At 42.6% G+C, this 12,249-nt stretch overlaps 1 protein-coding gene across 1 annotated transcript in view; it reads right to left on the reverse strand.

Moving 5' to 3' along the window:
- LOC104493790 (chromosome unknown open reading frame, human C8orf34) overlaps nucleotides 1–10,618 on the reverse strand; it is a gene marked incomplete at its 3' end in the record, with an annotated part of 25,221 nt that extends 14,603 nt beyond the window's left edge. Inside the window, exons 1-3 of the mRNA XM_010136527.1 lie at nucleotides 10,477–10,618; nucleotides 9,359–9,490; nucleotides 4,397–4,525 (exon numbers count right to left, since the gene is read on the reverse strand). Coding sequence (XP_010134829.1) covers nucleotides 4,397–4,525; nucleotides 9,359–9,490; nucleotides 10,477–10,618 — 403 coding nt within the window. The remainder of the gene's footprint in view (nucleotides 1–4,396; nucleotides 4,526–9,358; nucleotides 9,491–10,476) is intronic.
- Nucleotides 10,619–12,249: the final 1,631 nt, after the last annotated feature.

Below are 12,249 nucleotides of genomic sequence, written 5' to 3' on the forward strand. Positions count from 1 at the left end.
TTTCTGAGTGGCTCTGACAGAGAATAAAGGTTTCAGGAGTAGGTTTGGTGAGTAATGAATTAGGCAAACAGAGAGAAGTAAAATGCAAAGTACCCACCAAATGTCATGTCCTGGAAACTCTCCTAGGCCAAGGTCATCGTCAAAGAGAATAACCAACAGAGCAGAATCTTTCAGAACCCTTGATTTCAGGGAAAGGTGTACCCTGCAGTACTGGTTACGGTGGGTGGCCCACAATGGCCAGTACCCTTGAACAGCGCCACAGCTCACCCTTCTACTACCCCTTGAATGCCAACCCCCTTCTAAGAACTAGAACGTGCTACACCTGAGGTGGCAGTCACACAAAACCCAGCTCTGTGGTAACATTAGGGAACCTTTTAGCAAAATGCTGATCCAGGAAAGGACAATATAACTCAAAAAGAATCTAGTCCTGAACTTAGAGTAGCCTAGATCAGAAGGGCAATTACCTCTGCACAGGTAATTAAAAATTTAACAGCTGCAGGGAAGAGATACTTATCACTGAAGTAACAGTGATCTCCCAGCGATGCGGGCCCCACTGTATAACTGAATAGCAATAATTACGTTCACATTCTTCCTGTTTCAATCTCAGAAAATATCATTATTTTGTATTATTACGCATACATCACATTAAAAGCAAACGGATTTTAAGAGCAGAGGCAGTATCGGATAACAGCTGCAGTACTAAGATAAAATTATCTTCCTTAAAGGTTTGATTGAGTTTATCTAAAAATGTCAATCTTAACATAAATCACAAACATTGATCTCACAGAAGAATAACACGATTTTAAAGTTCAGCCTGAACAGAAGAAAGGAAAACTCCTCTAGAGAACACTGATGACTAGCCTCGCGGTCCAATTAGCAGAGCATACTTAGGGCTAGACCCTCAGCTGATCACGGGTAAGTCATTTTTACAGCCTGAAGTCCACTTCGGATCAACAACACATCAACTTCAAACAACACCCCTCATGAGGTGACTGATAGCAGCCTAGTTCCATGTGGTGCAGGCATGTGTTCGCAGTTACGTCGTCGTCAGAAATGCCTGGTTCCAGTGGGAAAATGCAGCGCTCTGGTACATGCTGGTGGCATTCCACTCAAGTACCTTCCCTAACCACAATGTCAATCATTAACAGTTTTCTACAGTGCAGAAGCTTCCAAATGAAACCCCACTCTAACGTGTTTCAGACACTGCTGAACGCAGTGAAGCACTTCATGACGTATACATTAAACTTCTCGCATCTCACACACACACCCACAGGCTCAGCCAAGGACACGATTTTAGTGTTCGTTAACATATTCTGATCTTTTTTTGAACTAGTTCAACCCTTATTGTTACGAGAGTTTGACTCTTGTTGCTTACCCTCTTCCCCGTAAAAGATAAACAGAACATAGGCTGGTACCTTTCGCTGTTTGATCTTTTTCTTAAAGCTGTGCATAAACAACATCAACTGATTTAACATCCGGAGAAAAACTGTCTGAGATACTCCGGAGGGGCTCAGAGATCTTCCGTTCTTGGAGACATTCAAGAGCCATGGACCGACTCTGGGTGACCCGGCTTGGGCAGGGCGGGTGGACCAGGTCACCTTTGGTTTCTCAGATGTACTGCAGCACCAAATTACTCACTATTGCCTTCACGGGGCTTCGGAGGAGGGCTCCAAATGTAAGTTCAATTTTAATCACTTAGAGGACTGAACACAGGAGAGCCCAGACATCCAGGAAGCCTCACCTTCCAAAGCTTTCAGGCAGTTCTGGTTTTGTGTGAAGTGCGCAGGTTTGTCTCAGAACAGGTATCTAGACTGCATAGTGAGTGACGCAATAGGAACCAGAGTTCAATTCACAAGCTGCATTAGTTCTGTCGGCTGCATAGCAGGCAATGAAGTCCTGCAAACTCACTGCAAGACCCAAAGCTCATCTTTAGAAATGGAAATGAATTCCAGAACTCGATGGAAAATTCATTTAACGTCAAACATCTGGTTTTCTGTGGCACTCTTCCCTGTTCAGATACTGAAGAACGAAGTGAGAGGGTGCTGTAAAAAGCCTTTGATAGTATGTTCCGATCACGTGCGTACCCAACTATTCGCTGAGGCGGGCGCCTGTCCCATGCTGCTTCGAAACAAGATTAGGACCAAATGAGGCATTAGACTCTTAGACTTTATGGTCGTGCTTGTAGGATCAAAAGCACTGACTAGCCTGCCCCAAACCAGAGTTGACGCGGGGGAAGGCAGCTAGAGGACCTTGCCATGGCTTTGTCACAGTCCTCACATGAGATGCTTGTCTGGGTACAGCACAGAATGAGTTTCGTGTGTGTAACAACTCTAAAGTTCTACACCTGTCTATTCACTGAAATCCTGTAAGGTATTGTTTACATGCAGTTCTACCTTTGGGAGAACAATAAAACTACATTTATTTTCAAAATTATGCCTTTTCTGTTTTTCCAAATTTTTCACATTTTTCATTTTGAATTTTTACATCATGCTAAGAAATAAGAAATCACAGCACAGAACAGATTTATTTCCTGCAATGATCTGAAAATCTGGAGTACAAAAAGTGGAAACAAGGACACACAGCTTAGAACTGATCTCATGTAAGTGGTTTAGCAAAAAGGCTAAAGTGCAAAATGAGTAACAACTGTCAAAGAACAAAAAAAGCCCCAAGAAAAGATACTGTAAATATACCAGGAAAGGAGGACAAAGTAAAAGACAAACCATTACATCAAAGAGGGAAAGCCAGTAAGAGAAGATACAAAGAAATCCCAGTGTTCACCACTTTCACTGCTTCAGTCTTTACAAAACCATTAATTGTGGCCAGATGCTTAACACCAGTGATTTTGAGAGGAAAAACTGGAAGCCAGGTGAATGCTGGGAGATACTCTGATGACTTAGATGTATTCAAGTTGGCGGAATCTTGTGACATTCACTGTAGAGCACGTAACTAACTAGCTGAAGAATCCTCTAATCCATTAGCGACTGTCTGTCAGGAATGGAGAGGGCAGAAAAGGGCAAATGCTGTATCTTTCTTTGGCAGAAAAAAAGGAAGACATGGGGAGCTACTAACCAGCAAGCCTGAATCGGACAGCGAGAGTATCTGACAAATTGTTAAATAACTAACTTATCAACATCTAATGGACAGGAAAGGTGATAAGAACCGGCTGACATGAACTTATAAGGATGAATCGCATCAGATCAGCCTAATTGCTTTCTGAACTGGGAAACTTGCCCAGAGGATAAGAGGAAGAAGGAGATGTAAAATACTTCAGCTATAATAAGACTTTGTTTACTGTCCTAGATGATACTCCAGTAAACAGATTAGAGAATTACATTCCAGGTGAAATCACTGCAAGGCAGATAAACATCTGGTGGGAAAAAATGCTCTTACTGAGCAGCTTTCAAAGGCTGGTTGTCAGATCTGAAATGGAATCATGAAGAGGTCTGACTATTTCTGTTACTGATCTGGATGAGGAAATAGAGAGCGCACTCACGAAAGCGAACTTGGTGTCAGGCTGCGAGCGACTGAAAGCGCTCGGAGGGACAGGATTAAAATTCCTTGTTACCTTGGTAAATCATCAGAAACCATCAAGTACTAGCAAGAAATAGCGAAGAATGTTTCATTTGTGAAATAACTATGAAGACCCGACTCCAACAACACTGGCCAGGTACCTTCCCCTCCAGCCCAGCTGCAGGACCCAGAAGAGCTGCAGTGTTTTGCACTTCAGAAAACCGTGGCAAAGAGGTACAGAATGCTGCAAACTGTTTTAGGTGTAAAGCAACCAGAGCTCAGTAGAACCCCCACAATATTCACAAGGAAAGACAGCGATGAACAACTGAAGAGTGGGTTTAGTCCTTTATTACTGAACTCTCACATCTGATTGGTTTGTAACTCCAGAGAGAGAATAAATAACCCTTTCTGAAATTGGAAAAAAAAATTGTTTCTGTATCTGTGTCAAGCTTGATTACAAGTCTCCAAAGGAGAAAGGCTTGAAAATGACTCTCGCACCCACGACAGTAACACGGCCAGGTCATAGCAGGGCTGCAAACCAGCCCCTGCCTGGAGGCGGGTTAGCGCCTGGAGGGACACAGACCAACATGCTAGAAATGTGTTTGGAAAGAGCCCTCTAACTATACTTCTATAATTAATATAATCAGGAAATATCGCTCAAAACGTAAATGTTGTGGTCAACCTAAAACATCTGGGAGTAGTTTTACTCAGCATGAGAGCTGCTAAAGTATCTCAGATGTTCTGCAAACCTCATCAACAGGAATGTACCTGCTGATGTCAATGAACTTGGTCATCATTGAGTGGGAGACCACCTTCTTGATATAGACTTCCAAATTACAAATCAGGCTGCATGGTTACATTAAAAAACTAAAATCAATCAACTTACTGCGAGACAGATTCTCAAGGGCTTTTCCAAGTTTTTTGCTCTCTTGAAGAATATGATTTAGTTCATCAAAATCATGGTTCTCCGGTTTTGTCCTCCAATCCCATTTAGGATGCTCTATTGACCTTGGCACTAAATATACACAGATATATAGATGCAGTTTAGATTTCGTAGTTCAGACTCCCACAGCGAAAAAAAAGCTGCACAAAGAGTTTAACAGCTCAAGTACCTTGAGTGGAAATCCTCCTGTTTTAACAGCTGGAAATGTTTTCTCTCTCAATGTAAAGTAAAACTGAAATCATCTATGAACAAATCAATACTTGGGATAATTCTTGAAACTTAACTGGTCAACAGGAATAATTAATATTAACAATTACAAATAATAAAAATAATGCCATAACAAAAAATGTAATAAAAATAGTGCAGAGGAAGGCACTTCCATGGAAGTAGAACTGTGTGTTTCAAGGGCTATTAAAGAAAAATGTCAATATGGAAATGTGTAACTGGTACTTTTAGCTTTGCTAGTCATTTTATCAGAAAGAACAAAGAAATTTTAGGTAAAGCTTTTAAACCAATGTGTATATACAATTTTTTTAAAAAATCATAAAGTGTAGATAACACAGTTCATAAAAAAAGTGAAACAAAAAATGTCCCTACTGTTCATGCCATAGAGCCTGTAATCTTTCAGCAGATACTTAAACTCGATCTTTGGGAAGCACAGCCTCGAGCTTACAGTCTCCAACTCGTTATCTATCACCAGAACTTTTGATTGATATAATTTTCAAATAACAGTTTCTCAGCTGCTGAGGTGACTTTAACCTACAGTGGCAGGGAAGAAGAGAAGGAGTTTCTGAGATCTGTAGGACCCACAGTGAACAGAGCTGCACTAACCAACATGAACCTTCTGAACAACATGTAGAAATGAAAACGGAGGGGACGCTGTCTCTGGAACTGCACTGAACACGGTCTTTTTGCCAGTCCTCTGAACTAAGAGGTCTGCTGCCTTCGCCACCAGATGCCATTGCCGGGTTGCTCCAGGCACAGCATTGTCATGCTGAGAACTGTGCAAGCCAGTGTGAGGATGATGATGTCCAGTCCACAGTTCCAACAGAAAGGACCCGTTACATTTACCAAATGTTGCTAACTACTTACTTAAAAGTAACTTCAAAAACACAGCCGATAATATCCACTACATCCCAGCCAGCTTTGAAATTTTTATTTACTATTTTGGCAGCTGTCAACTAATTTATGCTTACAAACTTCATTTTCATTACATACTAAGAACAAAACTTGCAGACTCTTAGAGATCATGTAAAAAAAAAGTGCTATCTTTTGATAATTTGGAATTTCAGAGTGCTTTTATGATGGTATGGAGAAATTATGCTCAGACTTAAAGAGTTCTGGTAGCTATTACAAAATGTATTCAAAAACCCTCGTCACTGAATTTGCCTGATTGCTGACTGCCCTCTGCGCGAACACAGAATCTGCTCCAGTTTGAATCAACTCCATAAGGAAAAGTTGAAGTCAGTTGCCACCTTTTCCAGGTGAAGAAACGGGACAGCAGTGTGTTTAAGTCCTTCTGTCACAAAGGACGTGACTCCATCTCCCTCCTTCACATCAGACATCAATACGGCGTCTGACAACCCTGAGTACACCCTGACCTGTAACACCCACCCAGGAACAGGGTAAGAGTTAGGGAAGTTAATACCTTAGACTGCAACTACAGATGTTGTCAAAGGCAGAAGACAAAGGAGACATGAAAGAGCACCTACAGAGATAGGAGCATGAGGAGAGAGACCAGGGAGCCTCAAGGAGAAGGGAAGAGAGGAGTAGGAGTGTCAGAGCCTGGCTCTGCTCTGTGTTCAAAACAGACACATCGTGCATTTCTTTCTGAGGACAACTGAAATAATGAGCGATGGTGGTTCCTAGTGAATACACACGGGTTTTAAGGTGTTAGGGTATGACTAGCCTCTATGCAGATGGACAGCTTACCATTTTTGTTGATACTTTTAAATGCCAGTCATTTAATTTGTAATTCCCTGGTTTAGGAACCACTACGTCCACCAACAGTTATCTAAATTTTTGCATGACCAAAACCTGCCTCCATTCACAGAGCCTAGCGTCATTACCTCAAAAAGCACAGCTTCAGTACTTCGCATCCTTCTCCTTGTTTACAGAAAACAAAGTGTTCCATCTAGTATTTTTTCCTAAACTTTTACTAACTGTAAATACACATATTTAGTAAACGAGAGAAGAAAGTCTATAAAGAGGTCTCTATTTTCACTCACTCTTGTTTTACAGTGAGATCACATGTTCCTTTACCGTCTGCTTTTTCAGCCATCTCATCTTCCTCCCTCAGTGTGCCAGCTCTATTCTACAGCATCACTCTACTGGCAGTTTGACAGACTTTTCTTTCCCTGTTTATACTGAACTCCCATCACAGAAATCGCACAGTGCCACCAAAATACAAACAGCCAATAACTTAATATAGTAAAACCACGTACAAACCTCAGAGCTTCCAGGTTGCAGAACATTTCCATGAGCTGGAATTTGACATCACGTCAATTTGAAACAAACCACATTTTTGAAAATACCAAAAGACAAGATTTTTGAGAAACTATATGACTTGGAAATAAAATTTGTCATGGGATAGAAGCTGAATGAAACAAACATTAAGTTCTATTCAGCTGCTGTGGAGCTTCCAGTACCGGCAACTGCCACGTATGTGGACCAACCCGCATGAGGAAAACGAGAGGATCGAGCCTCTGTCTGTGGAAAGCAGGGAAACTTGCTTAAAAGCCAATGGTCTGGTCCCTAGTTTCAGAGAAATGTCCCACAAACACAGGAAGCTTGGACTGCATCTCACTGGATGGTTGGTGGAAAACCAGCCAAAAACACGCTGGAAATTTGCTCTGTGTGCTGGTGTACTACAGGCTGTGTGTATACAGTCCCTCGTATTTAATTTCCATGCATTTGTCACTACACACTTACTAAATCATTTCATGATATTCCGACTTTCCTCTTTCTTCATTATGCTCACTCATTCCTCAAAATCACCCTGTCAGTAATTTTAAATCCCTCGTCACATCACCTGCCTCAACCTCATCTCTGTTATTTGAAAGATTTATGTAACACTTCAAATTATTTGCCTACAGTTCCCCAGATTTATGGCACTTGACATCACAGCATTTGTACAGCAATATTTAGGTTTTCCCCTTACTGAGCTGAGATTCCCCACCTCACCTCAAAGGATGGCAAAGATATTCTTTCCGGTACTTCTGATTTCCTGGTGGTGCACCCTCCCCCAGCAAGGGCACACCGGATTCACTCACAGACGTGGTACAAACTCCGTCACAAACAGCAGACTGTATTTTCTACTGGATGACGGTACAAGATCAATACTGTTTCCACCTACACACACTGCCTTTTCAAGACATGCTTTGCAGGCAGAATCAGACCAGCTGCTCATTAGATCCTGCAGTTCATTAATACCCTGTATGACCATCTTATATCTCAGAGAACAAAACCATGTGTGTTATTACTGAGCATAAAACTCCTCACGCATTGAAACCTCACAGAGGCACCCCGCCTAGAGTTCTCCGGGAAGGCAGCTAGCCGGGCTCACACAGCACCTGCAGAGCGACAGGCTAAGGGAAGGACGCCCGGCAGCCCCAGGCTGACCAGGGGCAGCTAGAGGGGCACAATCGTCAGCGCCATCTGGTGAGAATGGTGAACTGGAGCAGAGCGGGAGGATGCTCTGCGATCTGATTTAACGTGGAGGTGGCGAAGAGATCAACCCTCTCGGCTGAAGGAGCTAGCCGGGAAGCCAGTCTGTTTCACAGACTGTTTGGAAACTTCCAGATATGTTCTTCTTGAAATACAGTATGTGATCATCTAAACATTTCATTAGATGTATTTATACACACACACACGCACACACTAGGAGCCCCAGCTCCAGGCCTCTTCCTTGCCAGACACCAGCAGCAGCTTCTGCTCAGTTCTGCTCTTGCACACCCCGGCGCAGCGGGCAGACCCCTCAGAGAGCCGCCTTGCTGCACACGTGTGTCTCTGGTGCAACGGAGATCGACACAGGCAGGAGGAGGGACTGAAGGAATCCTTCCGATAAAAAAGCTGACCGTATAAAGAAGAGATTATCTGTGCAGGAGCAACGTGAGCACAGCAGCCAACGTCAGCTCTGCTGCAGGAAAAAACATTTCCTCATTAAATAAATCAATTCTCCTGATGCTCCCGAAGATTCCTATGAACTGACACTTCTCAGTCCTGAATAAACTTACAAACTCAGGGTCATTTGAACATGACAGTCAGAAGACAAAAGCTCTGCAACCGAACATATTATTACAGCTGATGAGCTCCACTAAACTTTGGGTTTGGTTTGGTAGTTTTGGGGGGCTTTGTAGGTTGTTGGGGTGTAGGGTTTGTTTGCTTGTTTTAAACACAGATCTTAGAGTTAATCTCTAGGTCTCAGCAGGCCCAAAATACTCTGTTTCTCAGATGAGTCCTTACTGCCTCTTTGGAGAGACTTCAGAAAGAAAACCATAAAATGCCACCCAAAAACGTCTGGGGTACAAGCTGAAGGCACAAACCAAATGGAACCAGGACCAACAGAACAGACTTTATATGTGCAAAATGCCAACGCAAACTAAAACATGAAATCGTAATCAGTAGCTGAAATAAAAGGTGTGCACTAACACCCAGAAAAACACCGTTTTTTCATCTTCCTATCCAGAACTGTGGTCTATCTAGCGATGACAACACAGGGTATCATTGAACACTCATCGTTCAAGTGGAAGTAAAGCAAGCATCAAACTCTTCTAACATATATATATATATCCAGCCATTTCAGCTGCTCAGAGCTTGCTTTCCGTTTTAATCCGAATTCAACAGAAGAACACACTGCAGGTCGGGAAGCATGCACAAATTGGTAACATAGAGAAGCTTTCTTACATGACTTGGACTCCGGTGACGGCGGAGAAATGTTGGACACAGCAAGGTCGCTCTTTGACTTCTTAGGCTTTTTTGCATTTACCTGCCATGGTTTATCATAACTTCTAAAATCCCTCCTTGTTCCTTTATTTTCTGTTAAAAGAATCGAATCAGGCAATTACAACATTTGCAGGGTCATTTTTCAAAGACTTCATAAACAACTAGTCCAGAAAAACCAAGACCCATCAGTCCAAAGTAAAGCCAGCTCTTTTGGTTTTCCAAATCTCTGATTTACGCCAAGTTTTGTATATTCCTTCTATTTCCTAAACATCAGAATTTAGAATGTCATTAAAACGTTCTTCAATAAAAACCGTAACGTCTTATTTTCTGTTATGGAAGTTCTCAACCTTTGTTTATTCTCTTCCATGTCTGACCGCCTATGCTGAAAAATTTACATTTGACATAGATAAAAATTTGGTTTGTCAGGTATCTAACATTGACTGTCAGCAACTATTTGACATCTGTTGTAGTCTGAAACAGATCACCAGTTAATTTTTAAATACAAAACCAACATGCTAATAGTAGCTTGCACCAGAATATCAAAGCTAAAATTTCTGCTTTAGAATTATAGCAGATATTATTTTAAAAAAAATTTCATGCTTCTGAAGATCTACAATCATATATTATCCATACTGGGGTTCATAAAGTAGTAACAGCATCTTCTCATTAAGCGTTTGAATGCTGGGTTGTTAAAAATGTGTATTAAAAAAGCCTCAACAGAGGCTAATCTCAGGCAGAAATACGCCACTGGAGGGAAAGGGAAAAGAAAGCCAGGAAAAAGGGAAAGCAAAGCGGACAGCAGGGGAATCAAGGGACCTCTACATGCACCTTCTCTCTCATTGAGACTGGGACTGTTTCCATCCCGCGACTCTGACCCAGATTCACACTGGCTGAGCTGAGAGCTGATCATATAGGTACTAAATTCAGCATCTACTGCACGAACGGGATTTAGTGTGCATGCCCAAACCCACAGAGCAGCACCCATGCAGCAGGCGGGTACCCGCGCATCAGGAAATCACGGACAAAGGCGTGGGGGCGAGTACCCTGGCGACGAGCCCTTTCCAGCACCCAGAACATACCTGGGGATTCGCTCTCTGCCCAGAGGGCAGCAGAGCCAGACAACGTTCTCTGCAGCTGGCCGCGGTTCCCCTGTTTGGACTGAAGGTGATCGATTAGAAATGGGATTGGCTGCTCAGGCGTCTCTGTTATCAGCTTGGTCATCAGCTCCTTTAGAAAATTAAAAAACAAAACACAAAATTAGTGGGATATTGCACCTAAACTGATCTTGTATTTACCAAAAATAAAGGAGCATTTATAAAGGAAAAGACGGTTTTTGACTTTGAAGAAGAGGGCTGGTAACACCCATCTCCTCAAACTGGTGCTAGCTTTGGCCTGGGAAGCATTTCACTGTGATGCTCTCGGCATCCACAGTCCCTCCTCCCCCGGGATTGACCACAAGCCACCCAACCCACCTGCTCAAATTGACCCAAAACAATCTGAAACCCAAGTCCCCCAAAACATTACTGGATAGGCATGCAAATATTTCATCATGCTGTTGCGGACAGGGGTACAAATCCAGCACCAGTGGAGCCCCTCTCCCGTGCCAAGGGTTGACAACTGCTGTTGCCCAGCCCGTCCGGGACGGGCCGCAGGGAGAGCAGCACCCGCCATCCTGCTGCTCGCACACAGCGCGCAGAGTAGGAGTCCAGGAAGAAGCTGTGGCTCCGCGCTGGGCGTGTGCCCTGAGGGGAGATCAATGACTAGTGCGGAAAGTGACCCTGAAATCCACAGAGTTCCACCGGAAATCTGGGGCTGCCACTGCAAAACAAAAAAAGCTCTGTGGAAGTAAAAAATTACAGGAATGTACAAGGAGATCAGGACCAAAACCTGGCGGAGTTATGAAAAGCATTTATTATCTCTTCACCCATCTCCAGGCATGAACTTTACCATGACCTCCACACACTGAAGTGCTCTCCAATTCAGAAAGAGAAAAGGCAAGAACGTGCCCATCTCCTGTCTTGTGAATGCACAATGTTCACTGCATCATGATTTTTGATAACTCTATGGCTAACAAAAAAAAAAAAGTGTCTTTGGTGTTGAAACGGAACTCCACAGGGAGAAATGAAACTGCTTCCTAATCTCAGAAATGGTAACGCCATCAAGTACAACTTCATCCAGACCGTCACTCACCACAGTAGGAGAAACCCTCTGATATACATCATACAAGAAAAATCCAGAAATGGAGTAATTCATATTTTGGTTGCTTGGCAACACTCTAAGAGCAAACCCTTCTTTTTTCCTGCCAAAATACAGAATTGGTGACAAGTGGAAAGATGTAATCTCATGCGGGTAATGGCCCACCACAGCTGTAGGAATTCCACTGCAGAGGATTGTTACCAAAGGAGAGGCATCAATCTGTAACAGCCGACTTGTAATTCAAAGCATTTCTCTGAATCATGGTTTGAAAAATATTTTTCTGCCTTAGATTAATAAAAACAAGATGATGAGAACTGAGATACATGCATCAATACTATTACTCTTTTAAAGATGCACATGGGTGACAATCTATTAATAATACACCACAAGATTAATGTGGCATTAAAAAAGGTAGTACGGAGGTGAAAAATTTTAGAAAGCCTATGTGTCAATGTAAGACAAATGCTACCTGACTGTTGCCATCCCTGACTTGTCAATGGAAGAAATGGTCTAACAGAACAGACCTAATAAAATAAAACTGGTTATAGGATTCTTTACCTTATTCTGAGACACAGCAAAGAATAAAAGTAAAGAACATAACTGCACAAAGTGCAAAAAGAAGTGCCAATCCGAGGTGGTGTGAAATTAGCGCCTGT

The sequence above is a fragment of the Buceros rhinoceros genome, unplaced genomic scaffold, assembly GCF_000710305.1.
Source record: "Buceros rhinoceros silvestris isolate BGI_N320 unplaced genomic scaffold, ASM71030v1 scaffold31025, whole genome shotgun sequence".
Lineage (NCBI taxonomy): Eukaryota > Metazoa > Chordata > Aves > Bucerotiformes > Bucerotidae > Buceros > Buceros rhinoceros.